This window comes from Gambusia affinis, linkage group LG03 (assembly GCF_019740435.1).
Source record: "Gambusia affinis linkage group LG03, SWU_Gaff_1.0, whole genome shotgun sequence".
NCBI classification, from domain to species: domain Eukaryota; kingdom Metazoa; phylum Chordata; class Actinopteri; order Cyprinodontiformes; family Poeciliidae; genus Gambusia; species Gambusia affinis.
Genome location: NC_057870.1, coordinates 25,370,247 through 25,388,540, shown reverse-complemented (window position 1 = coordinate 25,388,540; position 18,294 = coordinate 25,370,247). Strand labels below are relative to the sequence as shown.

The 18,294-nt window shown below is 37.8% G+C and overlaps 3 protein-coding genes across 5 annotated transcripts; 1 reads left to right on the top strand and 2 right to left on the bottom strand.

The window, feature by feature from the left end:
• Window positions 1–4,387: 4,387 nt before the first annotated feature.
• Window positions 4,388–9,155, bottom strand: lg03h2orf68 (linkage group 03 C2orf68 homolog). 2 transcript variants are annotated; one of them, XM_044111795.1, is made up of 4 exons: window positions 9,073–9,155; window positions 6,447–6,562; window positions 6,220–6,356; window positions 4,388–6,130 (listed from the first exon to the last, which is right to left on the bottom strand). In XM_044111795.1, the coding sequence occupies exons 1-4, from the start codon at window positions 9,087–9,089 to the stop codon at window positions 6,008–6,010; spliced, it is 393 nt and encodes a 130-aa protein (XP_043967730.1). In that variant the 5' UTR covers window positions 9,090–9,155; the 3' UTR covers window positions 4,388–6,007. The 2 variants fall into 2 exon arrangements, with proteins under 2 accessions (XP_043967730.1, XP_043967729.1); XM_044111794.1 differs by lacking the exon at window positions 9,073–9,155 and adding an exon at window positions 7,862–8,398.
• usp39 (ubiquitin specific peptidase 39) lies at window positions 7,654–13,196 on the top strand. Of its 2 annotated transcripts, XM_044111790.1 has the most exons (14): window positions 7,673–7,925; window positions 8,398–8,478; window positions 8,781–8,859; window positions 8,953–9,047; window positions 9,119–9,255; window positions 9,614–9,766; window positions 9,845–10,070; window positions 10,147–10,221; window positions 10,408–10,475; window positions 10,637–10,825; window positions 10,945–11,087; window positions 11,214–11,349; window positions 12,190–12,276; window positions 12,931–13,196. In XM_044111790.1, the coding sequence occupies exons 1-14, from the start codon at window positions 7,907–7,909 to the stop codon at window positions 12,979–12,981; spliced, it is 1,539 nt and encodes a 512-aa protein (XP_043967725.1). In that variant the 5' UTR covers window positions 7,673–7,906; the 3' UTR covers window positions 12,982–13,196. The 2 variants fall into 2 exon arrangements, with proteins under 2 accessions (XP_043967727.1, XP_043967725.1); XM_044111792.1 differs by lacking the exon at window positions 8,398–8,478 and having other exon boundaries at window positions 7,654–7,925.
• A 37-nt stretch (window positions 13,197–13,233) lies between these two features.
• On the bottom strand, window positions 13,234–17,838 carry sftpbb (surfactant protein Bb). Its single transcript, XM_044111793.1, has 11 exons — window positions 17,671–17,838; window positions 17,426–17,472; window positions 17,273–17,347; window positions 16,847–16,969; window positions 16,643–16,762; window positions 16,462–16,542; window positions 16,189–16,372; window positions 14,933–15,075; window positions 14,725–14,805; window positions 14,446–14,556; window positions 13,234–13,663 (listed from the first exon to the last, which is right to left on the bottom strand). The coding sequence occupies exons 1-11, from the start codon at window positions 17,720–17,722 to the stop codon at window positions 13,622–13,624; spliced, it is 1,059 nt and encodes a 352-aa protein (XP_043967728.1). The 5' UTR covers window positions 17,723–17,838; the 3' UTR covers window positions 13,234–13,621.
• Between the last annotated feature and the right edge of the window lie 456 nt (window positions 17,839–18,294).

The window sequence follows — 18,294 nt, the reverse complement described above, 5'->3', positions numbered from 1 at the left end:
ATTGCAAGTAAAATCCAGACGTTAAAGTTTGGGTTCTGAACATGACAAAACTTTTACAGATACAGAAACTCCAGCAAGGTACGACACACACTGCCACATGTACGGTACACAAAGCGGTTAGTAGTGGTGCTCCAGTTGCACCATGAAGGACAGTTACAGCAGGGGTGCATTTTCATTCCCCACACTGGCTCAGTCTGATGGCTATTTTTAACTGATACGGATGGCTTGGCTGGCATGTCTTCCTTACAGAACCATGAATGGACAACATTCCTCACCACTACAACTGCACAGCTCCACTGACACCCTCCTGAAACACTCTGGGTATGATAGTTTATCAAGAGCTTTGTGGTAAAGGGATGCACTGATAAAGATCCGGCTTTTTTACTCTCTGGTTGATCTTTAGTACACAGTTAGTATTCAATAAATTAGAATATGTGCCTTGTGTAGATAAGGTCTGCTTATCAAGATAAAAGAATCTTTGGAAAATAAAAACTTTTAAGCAGATATTTAGCATACTTTTCTCTAATCCCACTTTTATGTATTATAAAATGTTTTTATTGGTATTATGCAATATTCCAACTAAATGTCAAGTTTCTATTACTTGTAAGTAGAAAATAGTAATAACACCGATAAAGACTTTCAGACATCTACATGTGTAATTAATCTACATTATGTGTTTTCATTAGTGATAAAGTTCTTGAAAGAAATTGACTTTTAAGTAATATTCTAATTTATTAAGGAAGAGGAACATACTATGATCTGCTCTGTGTAGCATCAGAGAAAAGACAGAGAACTTTCCCACAACAAAGTGGGCACCACTTGCAGTATCTTCACACACTAAGACCAAACAACCCATTGAGAAAGTCAGATGAAATGACACTGAGGTTAAAAACTGTTGTGGACTCAAGTGATAACATCTCCGGATATGTGTGCTATTCCCCACACACTGCAGCAGATTGAATGTGGAGGGCAGAAGGTTGCCTGTTAAGCTGAGGTCAGTGGGATTTATTACACAGATTAGGTGACAGCTGATGCAATACTGCCAGAGTTTGCTGCTACTCTATTGTATTTTTTGGGGCAGGAAACTGAAAGCAACCTCATAGTTTTACTCCTCTAATGTTTGGCACAGAGGAAAAAAAAACACATGCATTTCAGACTTCAAGTTTTGGTTAGTTTGTTGAAGCAGCAGTTTTAAAATTGAGATGTGGTCATTTGAAAGGGAGCTGAATCTGTTGACCTTATTATTTCTTAGTATTCTTAATTTAGTATTCACGTCTGTTAGATGCTAAGGATAGCAGATCTGATCTGACTCAAATGATTGTTTACACTCTTGGAACACTTTGCTCTTGAGTTTGCAACCATCATTTCAAGGATTTTACTATTCCAAATTCTAAGTGAAGGTTGAATGGAAAGAAAAAGGGTGGTTGAACAAAAGGTGCACAAGAAACGTGTAATCACAGCTGTGAAGTAAAACTCAAGTAGAGGATAAACCAAATCTTTGTTGCTGTTGAATGAACCAAGACTTCTTAATCACTGCAGCAGATCATCTTCACACTGCGACATTTTGATGCATTAATTAAACCAAAAGGAGCCACAAACATTTATTGAGAGAAGTTCTATACTAAAAATGAGATTAATGAATTTCCAGTAGGAAATTTTATGTAATTTCCTACTGGTTTTCATTAAGTGGAAGCCTTGATCATCAAATTTTACCAAAGCAAGCTCTAAAAGTATAACAAATCTGCAAATGTGTTTCACTTATATAATAGGAGTACTTAACATGCTTACCTTTGCATTGAAATTCAGTTTATTGAGATAACTCAACAAATTAACCAACAAAAAGGTTACACCAGGAAGAGAGCAAAACGTGCAGAGATTTGCTAGAGGAATATGTTTTGCATTTTAACAAACACACTTTAACACAATATTTCATTACACTCAAATTTGCGTAACAAGTGGTTTGATGTGGGCTATGAATCACCTTTCTTGTATGTTATTAAACTGGCAGTCATTGAGAACTGGTGATGTGTGATTGGGTTATTTTCAGCCAACTGAAAAGCTGTAAAACCATGAAAGATTAGGTGAAAGCAGAGAACATGTGACTGAACCTCCTGTTGTCTAAGTTTAGTCACGTGCAGAAGAAGGAATGAAAAGTGAACCGGAGAAAGGCGTCAACGGTCCAACGGGGGAGTGTGGCTGATGCACCAATGGCTTCGCAGATCACACTACTCTTACCATGGGAAGGCTTTACATAACACTACATATCCTGACAGGCCACATAGCAATAGGATAAAGTTCGGATATTTTCAGGCATTAATGAAACAATGAGTTAATCTTCCTCCACACTCTGAATCAAAGCTGCCAGAAAGTGAAATCAGCCTTGTGTTTTTCCAACGTTCGCTGATGGTAGTGGAACTCTGCGCTCACTTATTTAAACTATATTTTACATTTGCTGTTCTTTTTAAAAAAAAAATGTTTTATTAGTTTTGTGTTTCAACAAATAAAAAACATAGTTCTGTGCATCATGCTGTTATATCACATTGCATAAGTGGAAAACAAGTAAAAGAGAACAAAAAATCTCTTCAATGGTGTTATGCTTTACTTACTGTCATTATGGTCATCAAACATTTTCATACAGATTTAATACCTGACAATAGGACAGTCAGAGGTAGCAGTTAGGGTGATAGAAAAAGTAACAGAAGCAGGATGTTCATTGGTTAAGACCTGGTGAGACTGACCACTTTATGTGACCCCTCATAACATTTGCTCTTCTAATTTAAAAAGAGTTATGCTGGTTACATATTTTCTGCAGGTGACTCACTGTTCTGCTTAACAACACATGTTTAAGGGGGAAGGATGTGACTAATTGATGTCTTAGATCAGGGGTTTTCAAAGTATGAAAGGGTGAGCCCCCCTCCTAGGAGCACAATGCCTGCTGCGCCTCCCCCCCGAAGGTGGTGGGTGGGGTGGGGGGTTGTAAAAACTCCACCTTCAGCCCCGCTCTGGCCAAAACCAGTGTTGGCATAGTTACTTTGAAAAAGTAACTTTAATCGGACTACTGATTACTCCTTGAAAAAGTAACTTAGTTATATTAAAAGTAACTGTTTAGTTACTTTCAGCAGCTGTTAACAACAATGCTCCACCTCCTGTGAAAATCACATTGATCTTTGCTAATACTTAATTGTAAGCTATTTTATAATGGTAACATCAACAATGTGTCTCCACTGATAAGGTTGAACTGAAGAGGAGATTGTACAAAAAAACAGTACAAAAAATAAAAAACGTGAGTAATTTGTGTGGTCCACTGTTGTCTGGAAAACTCTAAGAAGGATTTTAAAGCCCCCCTCCCCCAGCCTCCAGATTCTGCGTTACGGCCCTGCGTTTGGTGTCGCAGCGCACAGAGTTCCTCCTGCAGCTCCACAGCTCAGATGGCTGCACAGATTTGTGACACTTACCGTAATATTAATAATTATAATGATGTTAAGTTGCCATTATAACTATTGGAAACTACGGACACGTTCATTCGTGGCTGTTTTCATGTTTATTGCGCTGTTCATATTGGTCTCGATGTTTGCAGTTTTCTGGAGCGCAACGTGAAACTCGACGTCATTCAGAGGTAATATATTAACTTGACATTAACAAAGACACAGCGGGACGGATCATCCGGGAAATGATGGACAGGGAGAGACTGAGTAAAACTACCTTAATGACGGACAAATTCTGGGATTTATTATGAGTCTCTGCTTATTTCCAAGCCCAAATGAGCAACTTCACGTTCAAAAACGAGCCCAAAAAGGCGCAACCAGCAACTCGTTAAATTTTCAAACGACTTAAAAAAAAATGAAGCCCAAAGCCGCTTATAATAATCGGACTTGGCGACAGAAACTCAAAATAGTTCCAGTTTTTCCTCCAACAAAATGCGCATCTCCCTCCATTGTTTACATTTCTGTCGCATAGAGACGTCGGTCACTCGACAAGACCAGTAGAGGAAATACGATTAAATAACAAAAGAAGATAGTAACGCAAAAATGATTTTGATAAGTAACTGTAGTCTGACTACTGGATTTGAAATAGCAACGCGTAAGATTACTGGTTACTGAAAAAAGTGGTCCGACGTCAGTAACGTTACTGACATCACTGGCCAAAACATCCTCTAAGGTGGGAAACATTTCCACTGATCCCCACTCCACACGCGCACCCCACAGTACCAACTTTTTCCTAAATCCACAGAGTTGATCGTGTGCGTAAAAGACGTTTCTCTCACATCAGTAGACAGCAAGCAGATAGCTTTTCCGGTTTATTTTTTCCCTCGCACCGCGCCTCCCCTAAGGTGCTCTGGCGCCCCCCAGGGGAGACGCGCCTCACACTTTGAAAACCGCCGTCTTAGATTATGTACTCGACTCGTTTCAGCTTGTTGGATCTGGGAAATCAAAATCATTCTGTGCAAAAGGTCCAAACAGAGCGAAAACATTATCACCCCAACTGTCGCTGTTCATCTAGGGATAAAGTTCACACATAGATCTGGTTAAAATGTACATGTGGACAGTAAAATACAAGGAAATCTGTTAATAACTTTTTGAACTTTGAGCTGAACATGATCACTCTGAGTTGTGTCACAGTAGCATGTTCATAATTTGTGCATATTGCTTGGCAAAGTACAATCAATGGATGGTTTGTTGTCCAGTTTTCTTTTGCAAGTAAAAATCTGTAGTATGCACATTTAACTCCCCGGTCAAAACATTGCAGATCCAACTTTCGCCGCCATTAAAGCTGACATGTTTATAATATGTCTATAAGCAAAATAGACAGAAATGTTTGCCCGTTTTTCTTTATAAAATATCTCAACTTTATTCACATTGAATGTAGCATATCAGAAAAGTAATTTTTAGTATGACAAGCTCTAAATTGAATTTAGTTCTGGACTTTGACTGGGCCATTCACATGCCTTGCTAAATCATTCCATTGTTGCTCTGTATGAATGATTGGTGTTGTTGCAGATCCTTCCTGAGGAGCAGGATTAAAAATATCTTAAAATATGAAAAATCTTTGTCCCTCCTGTTTCTGTTGATTTGCTAAAGTTCCCTCACAGAACATCTGGGTTCATAATGAGATAATAACATTTGTTAAAAGATTTATTAAGGGGTGTCAAAGTAAAGGTGGATTTTTAGATTGAAACAATCTAAAAAGCCATCACCTTTACTCTACATTTTATATACAATTTCTAGTAAAAGGAAATGTATTCTTTAACCAAGACCTAGAGATCAAAAATTTGACTAGCAATTATAGAAATAGTTTTAAAACAATGTGGAAGAAGCAGGGTAGTTCTAAAACTGACAGTTGCTGCCACCTGCTGAGGATTTCATGTAAATTTATTTAACTCAGAACATTTCTTTAGTCAGAGCTTATGTTTCCTCCAAAAATGTCACCTTGACAAAATGAATGCAGTCACAGCTAAGGCTGGGTGTGTCAATAACAGGGAACATTATCCTGACTCTATTGGAAAACTATAAATGGCTTTTAAGCTAATGTAATCTTTTATTTAAAAAATTCAGCTGTCAAAATGTGTCATAGTATCAAAAAATATTTTCACAACTCAATAAATAACACAACTGGAAACTACAAAACAGAGTTACCACCTAAACAATGCTGTGGCCGCTACTAAACAAGACAAACTTCTCATTTCCAGAACCAGGTCATCGCTTATGCACCAGTGCTCCATGACAACAATCTTTTCTTTTTTTTAACTTTCTGGTACAAAAAAGTAGATGCTTGTAAACAAATAAAACCAAGAACATGTTCATTTGATATTCATGTAAACCTAATGGAGTGATAAGTGCTTTTCCTTCTCCTTCTTAACCAACACATGGCTTGTCTTCATGTCACCTCTGCCAAGTGTCACTGTAAATGACAGCAGGAACCTCGTTGTGCTCAAACCACACAAAAGCAGGAGCACATAACTGTGACTCTAACAGCTTTGTCTTTTAAATCTGCTGTTTGTTGATCCCCATCACCGGTTGTCTTGTCTTTTTTCAATTTCCTTTCGAATTCGAACCTCCAAAGCTGCTCTCATTGCAGCATCCAAGACGTTCTTCTCTGAAACACGCTCCACCACCTTCTCAGGCTTATCCTCCTTAACAAAGATAGAAATAACAGGAGAAATTTTAAACCAAAGCAACAAGCAAAGTGACATACTTTCAGGCAAAAGAAACAAGTCTTTACCTTGTGCACCAAGAAAGAGGTGATGACTCCAGAGTCCTCCTGATAGTCGAGCCAGAAGAGTTCTGTCTTGTGGATTTCAGTCTCTGTGCTCGACCCACTCTCGTTCCACTCGTCGGGATCAACACCAGTTTCTGGTTCTGAGCCACCAGAAAAATGTTCAAAAATCATTTTAGCCTTTCTCTGCATAGTCACCATCAAACCCTGAAAAAACATCACAGATTACTTACGCCTTTGTCTCGGATGGTACACCTGGATGTCAGGTCGACGAGGTTTTCTAGGGGTTGTTGTGTGCCTCCGCCGCTGAAGCTCTTTAGCCTGCTTTACTTCTTTATCATAGTCATCTCTTAAAACAAAAAAGACATGAACAATTTTAACGGCATGACTGATCAAAATTAAAACAAGTAAGTGTTTCATTCAGTTAAAATTTAAATTAGAATTGTCTTTCTTGTGTAAATATTTCTTTACACAATTATTTAATTTTAGTGGGACTAATAATGTATTGCTACTTTTAACAGTGTTGCTGGGAAATTAAATCAGTATCCTTATAAACTTCCACAGGAGTAGGAAGAACTGTGTGCTGTAAGAACCCTTGGTATATGACTGCTCTGACTTAAAAAAAAAAAAACAGTGGACCAACACCAGCAGATGACATGTTTCATCTATTGGAAACATCACTGACATTTCCATCAATGACTATGGTGACATCACTGATCCCTACATTAGGTGCCTCTGCACTGTTCCTCCAAACACTAGAACCAAAATACAAAATTTCCCAAATTTCTTTTTAAAAGAGGATTCTGGACCACTGAACAGCAGTTAAGTCCTTTATCTCCTTAGTCAGGGTAAGATGCTTCAGATATTGTCTCTAGTTCAGGAATAACAGGTACAAGGACTGTGACATTTGTAGCCCACGTCCCAGATAAGATTGCGAAAGCTGCTCCTGTAGCACTGACTGCAATTCAAGTGCTGTGAATCCTCCCAAACTATTGAATGTTTTCCTATTTTTCAGCAATCCTCCTACAAACACATCTCTGTGGAATTTGTCCTCCCTTACTTTTTCCTTGCACTGAACTTTCTATTAAAATTCTTCAGTAAAGTGCTCTGTGAGCAGTAAGCTTCTTTCGGTGCCTGACCCTTCCATGATTGTCTTGGTATAGGACATAGCATAGCATTTTTGTATTAGAAATATGTTTATGGTCTTACGTAAAATTCACATTTTCGTAAAATTGGAATTCTATGTTTATTAGCTGTGTTAAGTAATAGTCATCAACGTTAAAAGGACTTGTGAAATATGCTACTGTGTGTAATGACTCTTTAAAACATCCGTTTCACATTTTAAAAATGCTGAAATGAGTAAATATGTTGCTTAAAGTTTTCTAATTTATTTCGAAGCACACGAACAATTCAAATCCACATCGCCTGTAGTTTCACACCTTTTGTCTTGAATCCGCAAGGCCTGCTCAGGCTTCCCTTGTTGTATTCTGTTTTATATGTTAAACCTTTTGTTTTCAACCATTGACCAAGGTCTTTTCTGTCCTTTCATATTATCTTTAACCTTCAATGTCAGAAGACAGGCTACTGTTACCCTGAAAGTACATATCGTAAACAATTAGCTTTAGCTAACAGTGTTTGAAGAAATTACCTAGCAATTTGGTTCCTGCGGATATGGTGAAGGAAGCCGTGGTTCATGTCCAAACGACCACCGGGTTTGTATTTCAACTCATGCACTCCTTCGTCTCTTAAAATATCCATTTTGTCAAATAGTTTTAATATGAAATGTAGTATTTAAAACGTATTTATTACAATATATTTCAATCAAAGCTCTGACAAAAGCTAAGCAAGCTAGCTGCCCATAAATTGTTGTCCAATTGTACCATTCCCAGAGTTCACACGACTGGAAACTAATACTAAAATAAAACACCCTGTAAAATCACCTATATCATTTAATATTAAATACAAAACAATATAGGAGTAGCAAAAATAACCAAATAGTTTTTGTTCTGCTACAACAACACAGTTAAACTTTAGCATAAAAAAAATATTTTAACACCGGGATAGGTTTTTGTTAGCTCTTCTTGAGAGCTACGACGCACAGCCGCCGCGAGTTTCGAGGTGCTTGGATTAAACCCATTCATGTGTCCCATTTAACGTCATCTTTTGTGTTTATGTGATATTAAGACAGCAGAATAACGTATGAGATGATTTCTTTGAAGCGCGAGAGAGATAATGAGGAGGATGACGATGATCACGAAGACGGGGGTCAGTTTGTTTACTTCTAACGTTGGCGCAACGTTTGTTAGCCATCAGCTAAACAGATAGCTAAAGATAAAATATGAGTTGGATTATATGTACGGTTTGGTTCAGTCGGACGCTGGAGACAGAGTAGATATTATGAATGTCTAATATAAAGATGCACACTTTTTAAAAATTTATATATTTTTATATAGTTATGCAATTAAAAGCTATGTTAGCTAGCATGTTTAGCTAACAAAGTTGTAGCGAAATGTATATAAACTTAAGTGACTTTGTAGAAAAAAATTGACGAACGATCTATTTTCCAGTTGCTGCCAAAAGAGGCCGAGGACGTGTAGGAGAAGACCGTAGAAGCCGCCACTGTCCTTATCTTGACACCATAAACAGGCAAGACCGAGTTTAATGAGCACTACCGCTAGCCCTCCATGCTAGTTAGGTCCATCATTGGCCAACACCGTTTCCTCTCTGTTTATCCTTTAGGAGTGTGCTGGATTTTGACTTCGAGAAGCTCTGCTCTATCTCTCTTTCACACATCAACGTGTATGCTTGCCTCGTATGTGGGAAATACTTTCAAGGTAAACAATATGAACTGGACCTTACCTGCAGGGATTGAGCATCTGGACTAACTGTTCTGTTCTCCTTGCAGGCAGAGGTCAGAAGTCTCATGCATATACCCATAGTGTGCAGTTTAGCCATCACGTGTTCCTCAACCTGCATACCCTCAAATTCTACTGTCTGCCAGATAACTATGAGATCATTGACTCTTCGCTAGAGGACATTACGGTGAGTGAAATTATTCCGTATCTTTTTGATTCTATGAGAACTATCATTTCCATCCATCACAATTGGCAAGGATCATATCCCTGACTCCAATGTCTCCCAGCCTGGTTTTTGACCAAATGACCAGATAGAAATTCAGAGGGATGGCAAAAACAAAAGAGGTTGATTAGCAGAGTTTCTCAGCATCTTATGAACAGGACATGTTCCTGTGGACTATTGACTCTGCTTGCCAGAAATTGGCCTGAAATTGCAACAGCCTCCAGTCAGGGGACTCTTTAGATTCATTGTAGTATTTGTTCAATTTGTTGTCTTTCCTAATTTATTATTTTACTTAACTAATTTTCCACATTCTCTTCTCCAGTATGTACTGAAACCAACTTTCACCAAGCAGCACATTGCGGCATTGGACAAGCATGGTAAGCTGTACAGAGCCTACGATGGAACGACTTACCTGCCAGGTATCGTGGGGCTCAACAACATCAAAGCCAATGACTACGCCAACGCGGTGCTACAGGTATTGATGTGCGATTCTCTAGATTTTGACGCTGGGATAATATCAAGTAATATAAAAAGTTTATATTTGTGTTTCTAGGCTTTTTCAAATGTTCCACCTTTGCGAAACTACTTCCTGGAGGAGGAAAACTACAAGGGAATCCGCAGACCACCAGGGGACATCATGTTTCTCCTGGTCCAGAGGTTTGGGGAGCTGATGCGCAAACTTTGGAATCCAAGAAACTTTAAGGCGCACGTGTCCCCACATGAGATGCTGCAGGCCGTGGTGCTGTGCAGCAAGAAAACATTTCAAATTACTAAACAGGGTATTTTATCTGTACTTCTAATATCTATTGGTGTTGGGGATAAGGTTGTTTTGCTGATGTTTTTTGTTGCGTGCAGGTGATGCTGTAGATTTCATGACGTGGTTCTTGAATGCCCTGCATGGAGCTCTTGGAGGCACAAAGAAGAAGTCATGTGAGTAGGAGATGATTCAGAAGATTTTGGGATCCATATTGATGTTTTACAGTTTCCAGCAGAAAGTGTAAATTGTAATAGAAAAACTAATTGAAATGCATTAATGGAGAAGTTACTATAGTCTTTCTTAAGAAAATGTTTCACTTTGAGTGTTAAATAGGTTGTTTCTCTTCTCTGTCCTCACAGCAATCATCTCAAAAGTTTTTCAAGGCTCCATGCGAATCTTCTCTAAGAAACTTCCCCACCCAGATTTGGTATGTTTGCAGTAGTATTTGAGTTATTTAAATGTTTAAATATAATCTTCTTAAAATGGAAACAATAACAAAATGATTACTTATGCTAACTTACAGTTTTGATAATTACCAGTGTAAACACGAGCTACAGTGTTTGCTTTGCACTTTTCAAAACTTCACAGCTACCTGAAGAAAAAGAGGTGCTGCTTCTCACAGAGGAGTACCAGGAGCAGATGTCAGAGTCCACCTTCCTGTTCCTGACCCTTGACCTCCCTACAGCTCCTCTCTATAAAGATGAAAAGGAGCAGCTGATTATCCCTCAGGTTCCTCTCTTCAACATCCTTGGCAAATTCAATGGCAATACTGAAAAGGTATGGAATGTAATGCCCTCATTTATAATACAGAAAAACTGTTACTTTTTATTATTAATGCTACAAGCATGTCTAATTACATTAAACACTCATGCTAACCCTTTCCACTTTGCACTCAGGAATACAAAACCTACAAAGAGAATTTCCTCAAACGGTTCCAGCTGACCAAGTTACCACCTTACCTCATCTTTTGCATCAAAAGATTCACCAAGAACAACTTCTTTGTGGAAAAAAACCCAACAATTGTCAACTTCCCAATCACGTACGTTAATTAGAAAAAATGGGACAAAACATGTACTTGTTTTTTTTTTCCAATAGGTCGAACATACATTTTCTTTTTAGAGCAAATATGAACTTATTAATGCTGACATTTCAATCGCTTCCGCAGCAACGTGGACCTTTCTGAGTACCTCACAGAGGAAGCTCAAGCTACAGAGAAGAATACTTCCTATGACCTTGTTGCAAACATTGTGCATGATGGAAAACCAACTGAAGGGTCCTACAGAATACATGTCCTGCATCATGTAAGTTGTTGCTATTTACATTGAACATTACTGGCAGAAATCAAGGGAGAAATGTTTTTGTATATTGTTCCTTGTCTTTCTAAAGATGTTGATTTTATTATGGGGGCATATAATGAATGATTTGATGGATGTTTTTATTTTCCACTGTTTGAGTAAATTCTCATCATAAACCTCAGCTTGAAAGTTCTTGTTTTTGCAGCTGTGCAGGATCATAGGAGGACAATAAAATAACAAAATATGATTTCAAAATTACATTAATTTTAAAATTACATTAGTAGCAACTATTTGCTAAAGAGTTGCATTGGAAAAATGTTTTTATTCAGGAAAAGGATTTGATGGAGATCTTTCCAAATTCACAGTAACTGCACCCTTCTTAAAATGAATACACTAAAGGTACAGTGTTTGGATTCAAGTGTTTTCATTATAAGATGCAACAGATTAAAATCCCTAAAATTGTGTGTCTTAATTCTTTACCCTTCGTACGGAGCTGTACTATTTAAATGTATCAACTTATTCCCATTCTTAAATTTTTTTTGTGCAGCACGTAGTGAGCTGTGATGTTGTGTGTAGGTGTTTTAAATAGAAATTGTGCTTGGAGGGTTTGGATTATTTACATGTGTCGTAACACTTATTTTTTTCGGAATGTTTCTCCAGTCATAAAAAAAAAAAATGCACGTTCTATGGATTTTCCGAACCTCATTGAACTGATTTAAAACCCTGTTTTTAATATCATCTTTTACACTGTTTAGGATTTTACTCAAGGACCAAACTCAAAAATACTGCTTTACCAAAATAATTTTTCATGACTATGTGTGTAACACTGTGTGTGTGCGTGACCAGGGGACGGGGAAGTGGTATGAGATGCAAGACCTGCAGGTGATCGACATTCTCCCCCAGATGATCACATTGTCAGAGGCCTACATCCAGGTCAGTCTGACACATTTATCATTTACACATTTACACATTTAAGTGTGTTTGAAAAATTGTAAAGTAAAGTTACCATAGACTCAAAGACGAATCAGACATTTTATAACAATAAAATCTGCAGCTTCCAAAAGCATGAACTGGGTCTTTGTGTACAAATATTGTATTAAAACAACGAGAAAAGGCTGTTGCTCAACTGTAATTACAACTGTGGAGGCTCTGAACATACGAGAAAAAAATGGTAAACATTTTTTTTAAAAAGGCTTAAATTTGTTTTATTTTTCTGATTTGGTATAAACCATGTAGAATTTATTACAAAAATATACTAAACATCTTCTTAATAAAGTAGTAGTTATCAAGCGCTCTTTGGTAAGAATGCTATATCTTCTTGCCTGGTCATCTGTGTAAAAAAACATTCAGAAAAGATGGTTTCACCTAATCAGCTTAAGCTTGACTAGCTAGCAAGAGACAATGGTTTGATAAAAAATGCAAATTATCTGTGAGGTATTTTAATATGTCCTCTAAAGGTTTCCACTGAGCATCCTTAGGCATTTTTAAAAATATATACCCTCTACATACAACAAGAACAGTGCAGGTGTAAAGTGAAACTGCAAATTTCTTTGCTGATAACTTATTTTCCCCCCTCATTTTTAACAGATTTGGAAAAGACAAGAGAGCAGTGACACAAACAACCACAGAGGAGTGTAAGTGAGGCACTCACAGCTGTTAGTTTTGTAATCATTTTGGGAATCGGCTAATTATTTAAGCGACTGGAAGAGAAAAAAATGAAAAACGTGGCAGAAGAACACAAGGACGTTCTCTGAAGACATGATGCAAAGAAATGTTAAAACCTTCATGTTCTTTTGTACCGTTTTATGTCTTTTCTATGTGGATGTTTCTTAATAAACCAGCTCCAGGATGTGTGTCTGTGTGTAAATTGAAGTGTAATACAACATTTACTCCCATTTTTAGAGTTTTATTTGTATGGCATCATTAGCATTTCAAAAAGTTGTCAAAAGAGCAAAGAAATGAGATAACAAGGAGTCTTTCATCTGAGTTATTTGAGAAAACATGAATGTTTCTTCCTGACAATCAGAAAAGATATTGCCATTTTGTTTTTACATTCATAATGACGGAGATAAACTCATATACAGCAAAACATGCAGAAACTGATAATTCACACAGTGCAAGTATAAATATTTCTGAGTATGTTTGACTAGAAGTGAATTGGATATGTTCAAAATCAGCAAATCAGAACAAGTTGTTGAGTTACATTTACTTAACATTTTCAGTGCGTTACATCTTTTAAAAGGAGGTCTAGGCCTGCAGATATGGACCTCACAAGGTTCTAATTCTTCTTCCACCTGTATTTCTCACAGAAGACCTGGTTCTGCAGATTAAAAAGAGAAAATACCCCACAAATTAATCTTTAGACATTTCTTAAGTTAATAGGAAAAATGACCCAGTCCCACTTTTAGCTCCGGTGCCTCATAAGCAAAAATTTAAACCTGACTACAGACGATTTTGTATTTATTGGGATATTACGTGACAGACCAACACAGTGTAGTTGTAATTGTGAAACAGAAGGAATATAACTCGTAATAACTTTTTCTGAAAAATCTGTGGTGTGACATGCATTTGCTTTCAGCGTTCTAAACTGCAATTAACTGCCTCTAGTATCTATTTAAAATGTGAAGTCACATGCTCTGCTCATTTTACACACGTAAAATGCTGCCGCAGCAACACATAAGCAGCATGGTCCACAATGTTTAGATGTTGTCTGAAAAGAACATAAAACACTTTTGACTTCCTAATCATGTTTTACCTTGTGCAGGTCTGTCATATAAAATCCTAATATACTGCATGGAAGCTAGTGGTTGTATCATAAAAAATGTGAAATTTAGGATTTTGCTCACACCCTTATAGGTGCTTATTGCTTTAATCTTATTTATATGCAATTAGCTGAAGATATATATATTGAAGTGTCAAAATGATCTATAAGGTTGATTCAGTAAATTTTTAGGACAGATTACCTTTTTTATTCAGTGCGAATTTATTCAGCAAATCCTGGACAATCTTTGAAACTCGTTTTTCTTAAACTAAGATCAGCAGTCAACACTAAAACCACAGCGGCATGGAGCTTAATCATTTAGATGCTTGATTTGTACTTACCCCACACTCTTGAGCAGTGTTTATGTTTTTGCACCAGTAATTTGGTCCCCAAGTACAAGGATTACTTCCCAGTGGCTCCAGCTTCTTTGATGAAATGCACAGACCAGCTTTCTGCAGGGGAAAAAAAAAAATCCCAAAACTATTTGGATGCAATAAAAGGTGTTAACTGCAGAATTAATTTCTACAAATTGATTTAAAAACATCTCCTGTTAATTTGGGAACAAGTCCTTGTCTTGAGAAAATGACAAATACTCTTTGTGACCTTTATCTTATTCTTACTTCGCAAACATGAGGAACGTCCTTTTGGTTTCCCAAAACCTTCTGCAGCTGAGGCCCATGGATTCTGGTGAAAGCATCACACTGCAAAGAGAGTTCAGAGGTTAAAACGAAGCAGTAAATATAAGAACTCTACGATGACAAAATTTACTAAGATAACTTGAGGTTTTTGTATTATTTGACAGATGTTAGCAGTCTCTGAAGCTCAGACCTTAGGAATGGCTTTGGGGTGGATAGCACACACAGACTGGAGGAAAGCAGACGTCTGAGGCTCGGTGGCGTTCAGCCCCAGGTGCAGACGGCTCAGAGCAGCCAGCGTTTGGCAGGAGTCACAGTCAGAGATCAGGTCCACTTCTGGGAAGAACATCACAGCACTGACCACAGTAAGCTTTCAGAAAACCAAAGAACAGCCAAGAAGGTCACTGTTTTCATATAATTTACATCGCACTGGTGAAATTTGGCCCACTGTTAAGCAGAATTATTTTAATACAGTCACATTAGGGGTGTACAAGCATGTGCAGCCTATTTAAAGTTATACTAGAATATCTGAATATTAATATTTTCAACCTATCATGAGGTGAACTTGCCGTTCCGCTTTGAATCGTTGATCTGATTCATAACTAAAAGGTCGTTTCAGCTAACGGTCACAAACTGACCGCCACACGTTCTCCTTAAGGGTTTTCTTTCAGAATTCATGGTTCTGCTTTCTAGTGATTCAGATCTTAAAACAGCAGAGGCCCTGAACATAACACTGCCTCCACTGTGTTTGACTTTATGAGGTTCTTTTTTCTAAAAGCTGTGCAGCTTTCACACCTAATGAAACACTCATGTTTACAAAATGCACCGGCTTCATCTTGTCAGTACACTGAATATTTTAAATAAAATTTTTCATGATGTGTTGGTTTTGACCTCTTTCTGTTTTGTGGTTTTTAGATTCTATTGATTTAGCAGTGAAGTGTAGCTTCTGAAAAGCACCAACTGTAAACAATCACCAGGGAAAGAGATGGTGATGGAGCTAACTGAACTGTATGTTCTCTTTGTTTTCCTGTCAACAGTCACAGTTGTGGGACAGTGTTATAATCTGGATTATATTGTAATGAATGAAATTAGAACTCAATCTGACCCAGTGATCGGATTGCTTTGGCTACATTAGAATTATTTTAAATGGAATTATATTAAATTTGAATAAATAGGATTCTATGTTGTATATTGAATGAAATCTGTTTGTCTTGTAAAGGGCCTTGAGAGTCCATTGTGAATGATGTGAAATGACTTTATATAAATAAAATTCTAGAAACTTTCACTGGCTCCCACATATCACAGGTAGATCAAAAGTCTCAAAGTGATCCTCATTTTAATTTAAGGAATCCATTTCAGAGAGCTTGACTTGATAACATGAAACCATGTTGTGTCAGATGTGAAATCAAAATGGCCTACAGAAGATGAAAACAAATACACCTAACTGACCTGCAGCCGGCTGCGTCTCAAACAAGCAAAGGTGCAACAGAGAGCAGATGGTGTGTGGTGCAGCCGAAGATAAAAGGAACTCAATGATCTCCGCTCCGTATTTGTCCACAAGATCATTACATTGGTCCTCATAGCTGGACGGTAACAGATCACAGACCTCTTCCATGAGCTTCTGCAAAGTTTCCTGCAGGTTGAGAGTGAGAAGATAATGACCCTGCTGCTTTAAGTGTGGGCAGTGGAGATTATTATACCAGTGGAAAATGAAAGTCTCACCTCAGTCATATTTTTAGGCAACATTGTCTCCAGCTTCTTGATAACCATCAAACACAAGGTGCAAACTGGGTTGAATACATCCTAGAAAGAGGAAGAAGGCACAAGTTAACCATTTATAGGGGAAACCATGGTTTCACTTCTTCAACCAGTTTCTCTTCTTCTTCTGTTTTCTCACACTGACATGGACTTCAGAGCCAAGTGCAGAGCTGGACGTGTCTTTACTGGGGACATGATGAAGCTGCAATTCTCTGTCCTTGTGGGTGGCGCAAAGTCCAAAAACCTCACAGATCTCCTCAGGCTTCTGTTAACACAGATGCAATGTTTAATATTATAAAACAAACAAAATGTACACACAAGAACACAAGTAAGGAGAGGTCACACTCACCCACTGACTGGATGTGTGCTGCAGGATCTTAGGCAGATGGATTTTCACCTGTGACTCACATTTTGAAGCCTGTTCTTCAGGGAGGCGGCGGCACAAACCATGCAAGGCAGTAAATACAGTCACCTGTGAAAGTGTGATAGAGAGTTATTTATGTTACGGTAGAAGTGAAATCACAGTGCCTCCAAAAAATATGAACGCATTTTTTTTTTCACTTTACATCATCCAGTGTTATTGCATTTTATCAGGATTTTATATTTTACGCAGCACAAAATCGGGAGACAAAAAGGTGTAGCATCTGTATTGAGACACCCGATTAAGATTTAGGTTTTGACTTTGAGTGTATTATTCTAACACCTGCTTATAGGGGGATCATAATCTTTGATTTTAATTTTAATGAATTTTTCATCACATTGGCTGGCTCCTTACCTTGGTGTCTCTGCTGAAAACCATGTTGGCGGACAGCTGGATGATCTGACTGCATTCTGGACACACACCCTGTGTCTGGGGACAAATAGACCATGAAGACCAGCTTATTAATTATGTTTGCAATATGTCGCAATGAAGGTCGCATCTTCCTACCAGAGGTTTTTGTCCAGTCAAAGAATCGAAGATAAATCTGGAGTCTCCTGTAGCGAGGAGAACACAGAGTGAAATAAATGACACAGAAAAAGATTAAAGGTTTTTAAAGCGATATAACATCAGTACTGAATATATTATAGATGGCTGGGGTTTTGCGGGTATTGTTCAGCTTGACCAGTAAACAAAACATAAATGGCGACTGATTGCGTGTCTGTGTCAGCGCGGAGCAGACATTAAAACCTCACCGGAACACAGAGACGCAGCCAGCACCAGCAGCACGAACCCCGAAGCAGACATGTTTGGAAGGACGGACGGAGATTGACAGAAAGCTGATGTTTTCTTTAGAAAAACAGCTGAGTTATGGATCGACCGGAAATTCAGCCCCACAGCCTCACCCTATCAGAGCGCGGTCCGTAATGCGCAGGCGCTCTAGTCAACAATAGCATAGAGAGGCCAAGGAACGAACATTGTGATAAACTGGGAAACATAAATTTTTTAATAATTTTGTTTCATTTGATTATACATAAACAATATCTATATTCCTGAAACAAACCTTTAAAGAACAAATTTTCCTAGTTTTCAAGTGAATTTGACATCACCCTAATATTTAGCTCTCTCCATATTATCTCAGATTTAACTCGGGACTCCGGCTTGACCACTGCAAAATGTTATACTTTCAGCCAAATATGTTGGTAACACATAAAAGGGTATGAGTCATTTCGCACTGCATCGTCAACAGCAATGGGACAAAAGATTTTTAAAATAGTTCTTTTTTTAGATTCAGTTTTACTTTAAAAATGTGAACATAGTTGAAATTCTTTATTATTTACTCAATAAAGACGTTTCCTCTAAGCTAAATAAAATTAATT

Coding starts and splice junctions, on each gene's coding strand:
- sftpbb (XM_044111793.1), bottom strand. CDS start 17,722: ATGTCTGCTTCGGGGTTCGTGCTGCTGGTGCTGGCTGCGTCTCTGTGT. Junction 17,473..17,670: donor GGCTGCGTCTCTGTGTTCCG/GTGAGGTTTTAA, acceptor TCCTCGCTACAG/GAGACTCCAGATTTATCTTC. Junction 14,557..14,724: donor ACGTTCCTCATGTTTGCGAA/GTAAGAATAAGA, acceptor TTTCCCCTGCAG/AAAGCTGGTCTGTGCATTTC.
- usp39 (XM_044111790.1), top strand. Junction 10,222..10,407: donor AGGCACAAAGAAGAAGTCAT/GTGAGTAGGAGA, acceptor CTGTCCTCACAG/CAATCATCTCAAAAGTTTTT. Junction 10,476..10,636: donor AACTTCCCCACCCAGATTTG/GTATGTTTGCAG, acceptor AAAACTTCACAG/CTACCTGAAGAAAAAGAGGT.
- lg03h2orf68 (XM_044111794.1), bottom strand. CDS start 7,971: ATGGATATTTTAAGAGACGAAGGAGTGCATGAGTTGAAATACAAACCC. Junction 6,563..7,861: donor CGCAGGAACCAAATTGCTAG/GTAATTTCTTCA, acceptor TTTTGTTTTAAG/AGATGACTATGATAAAGAAG. Junction 6,357..6,446: donor GTACCATCCGAGACAAAGGC/GTAAGTAATCTG, acceptor CTGGTGGCTCAG/AACCAGAAACTGGTGTTGAT.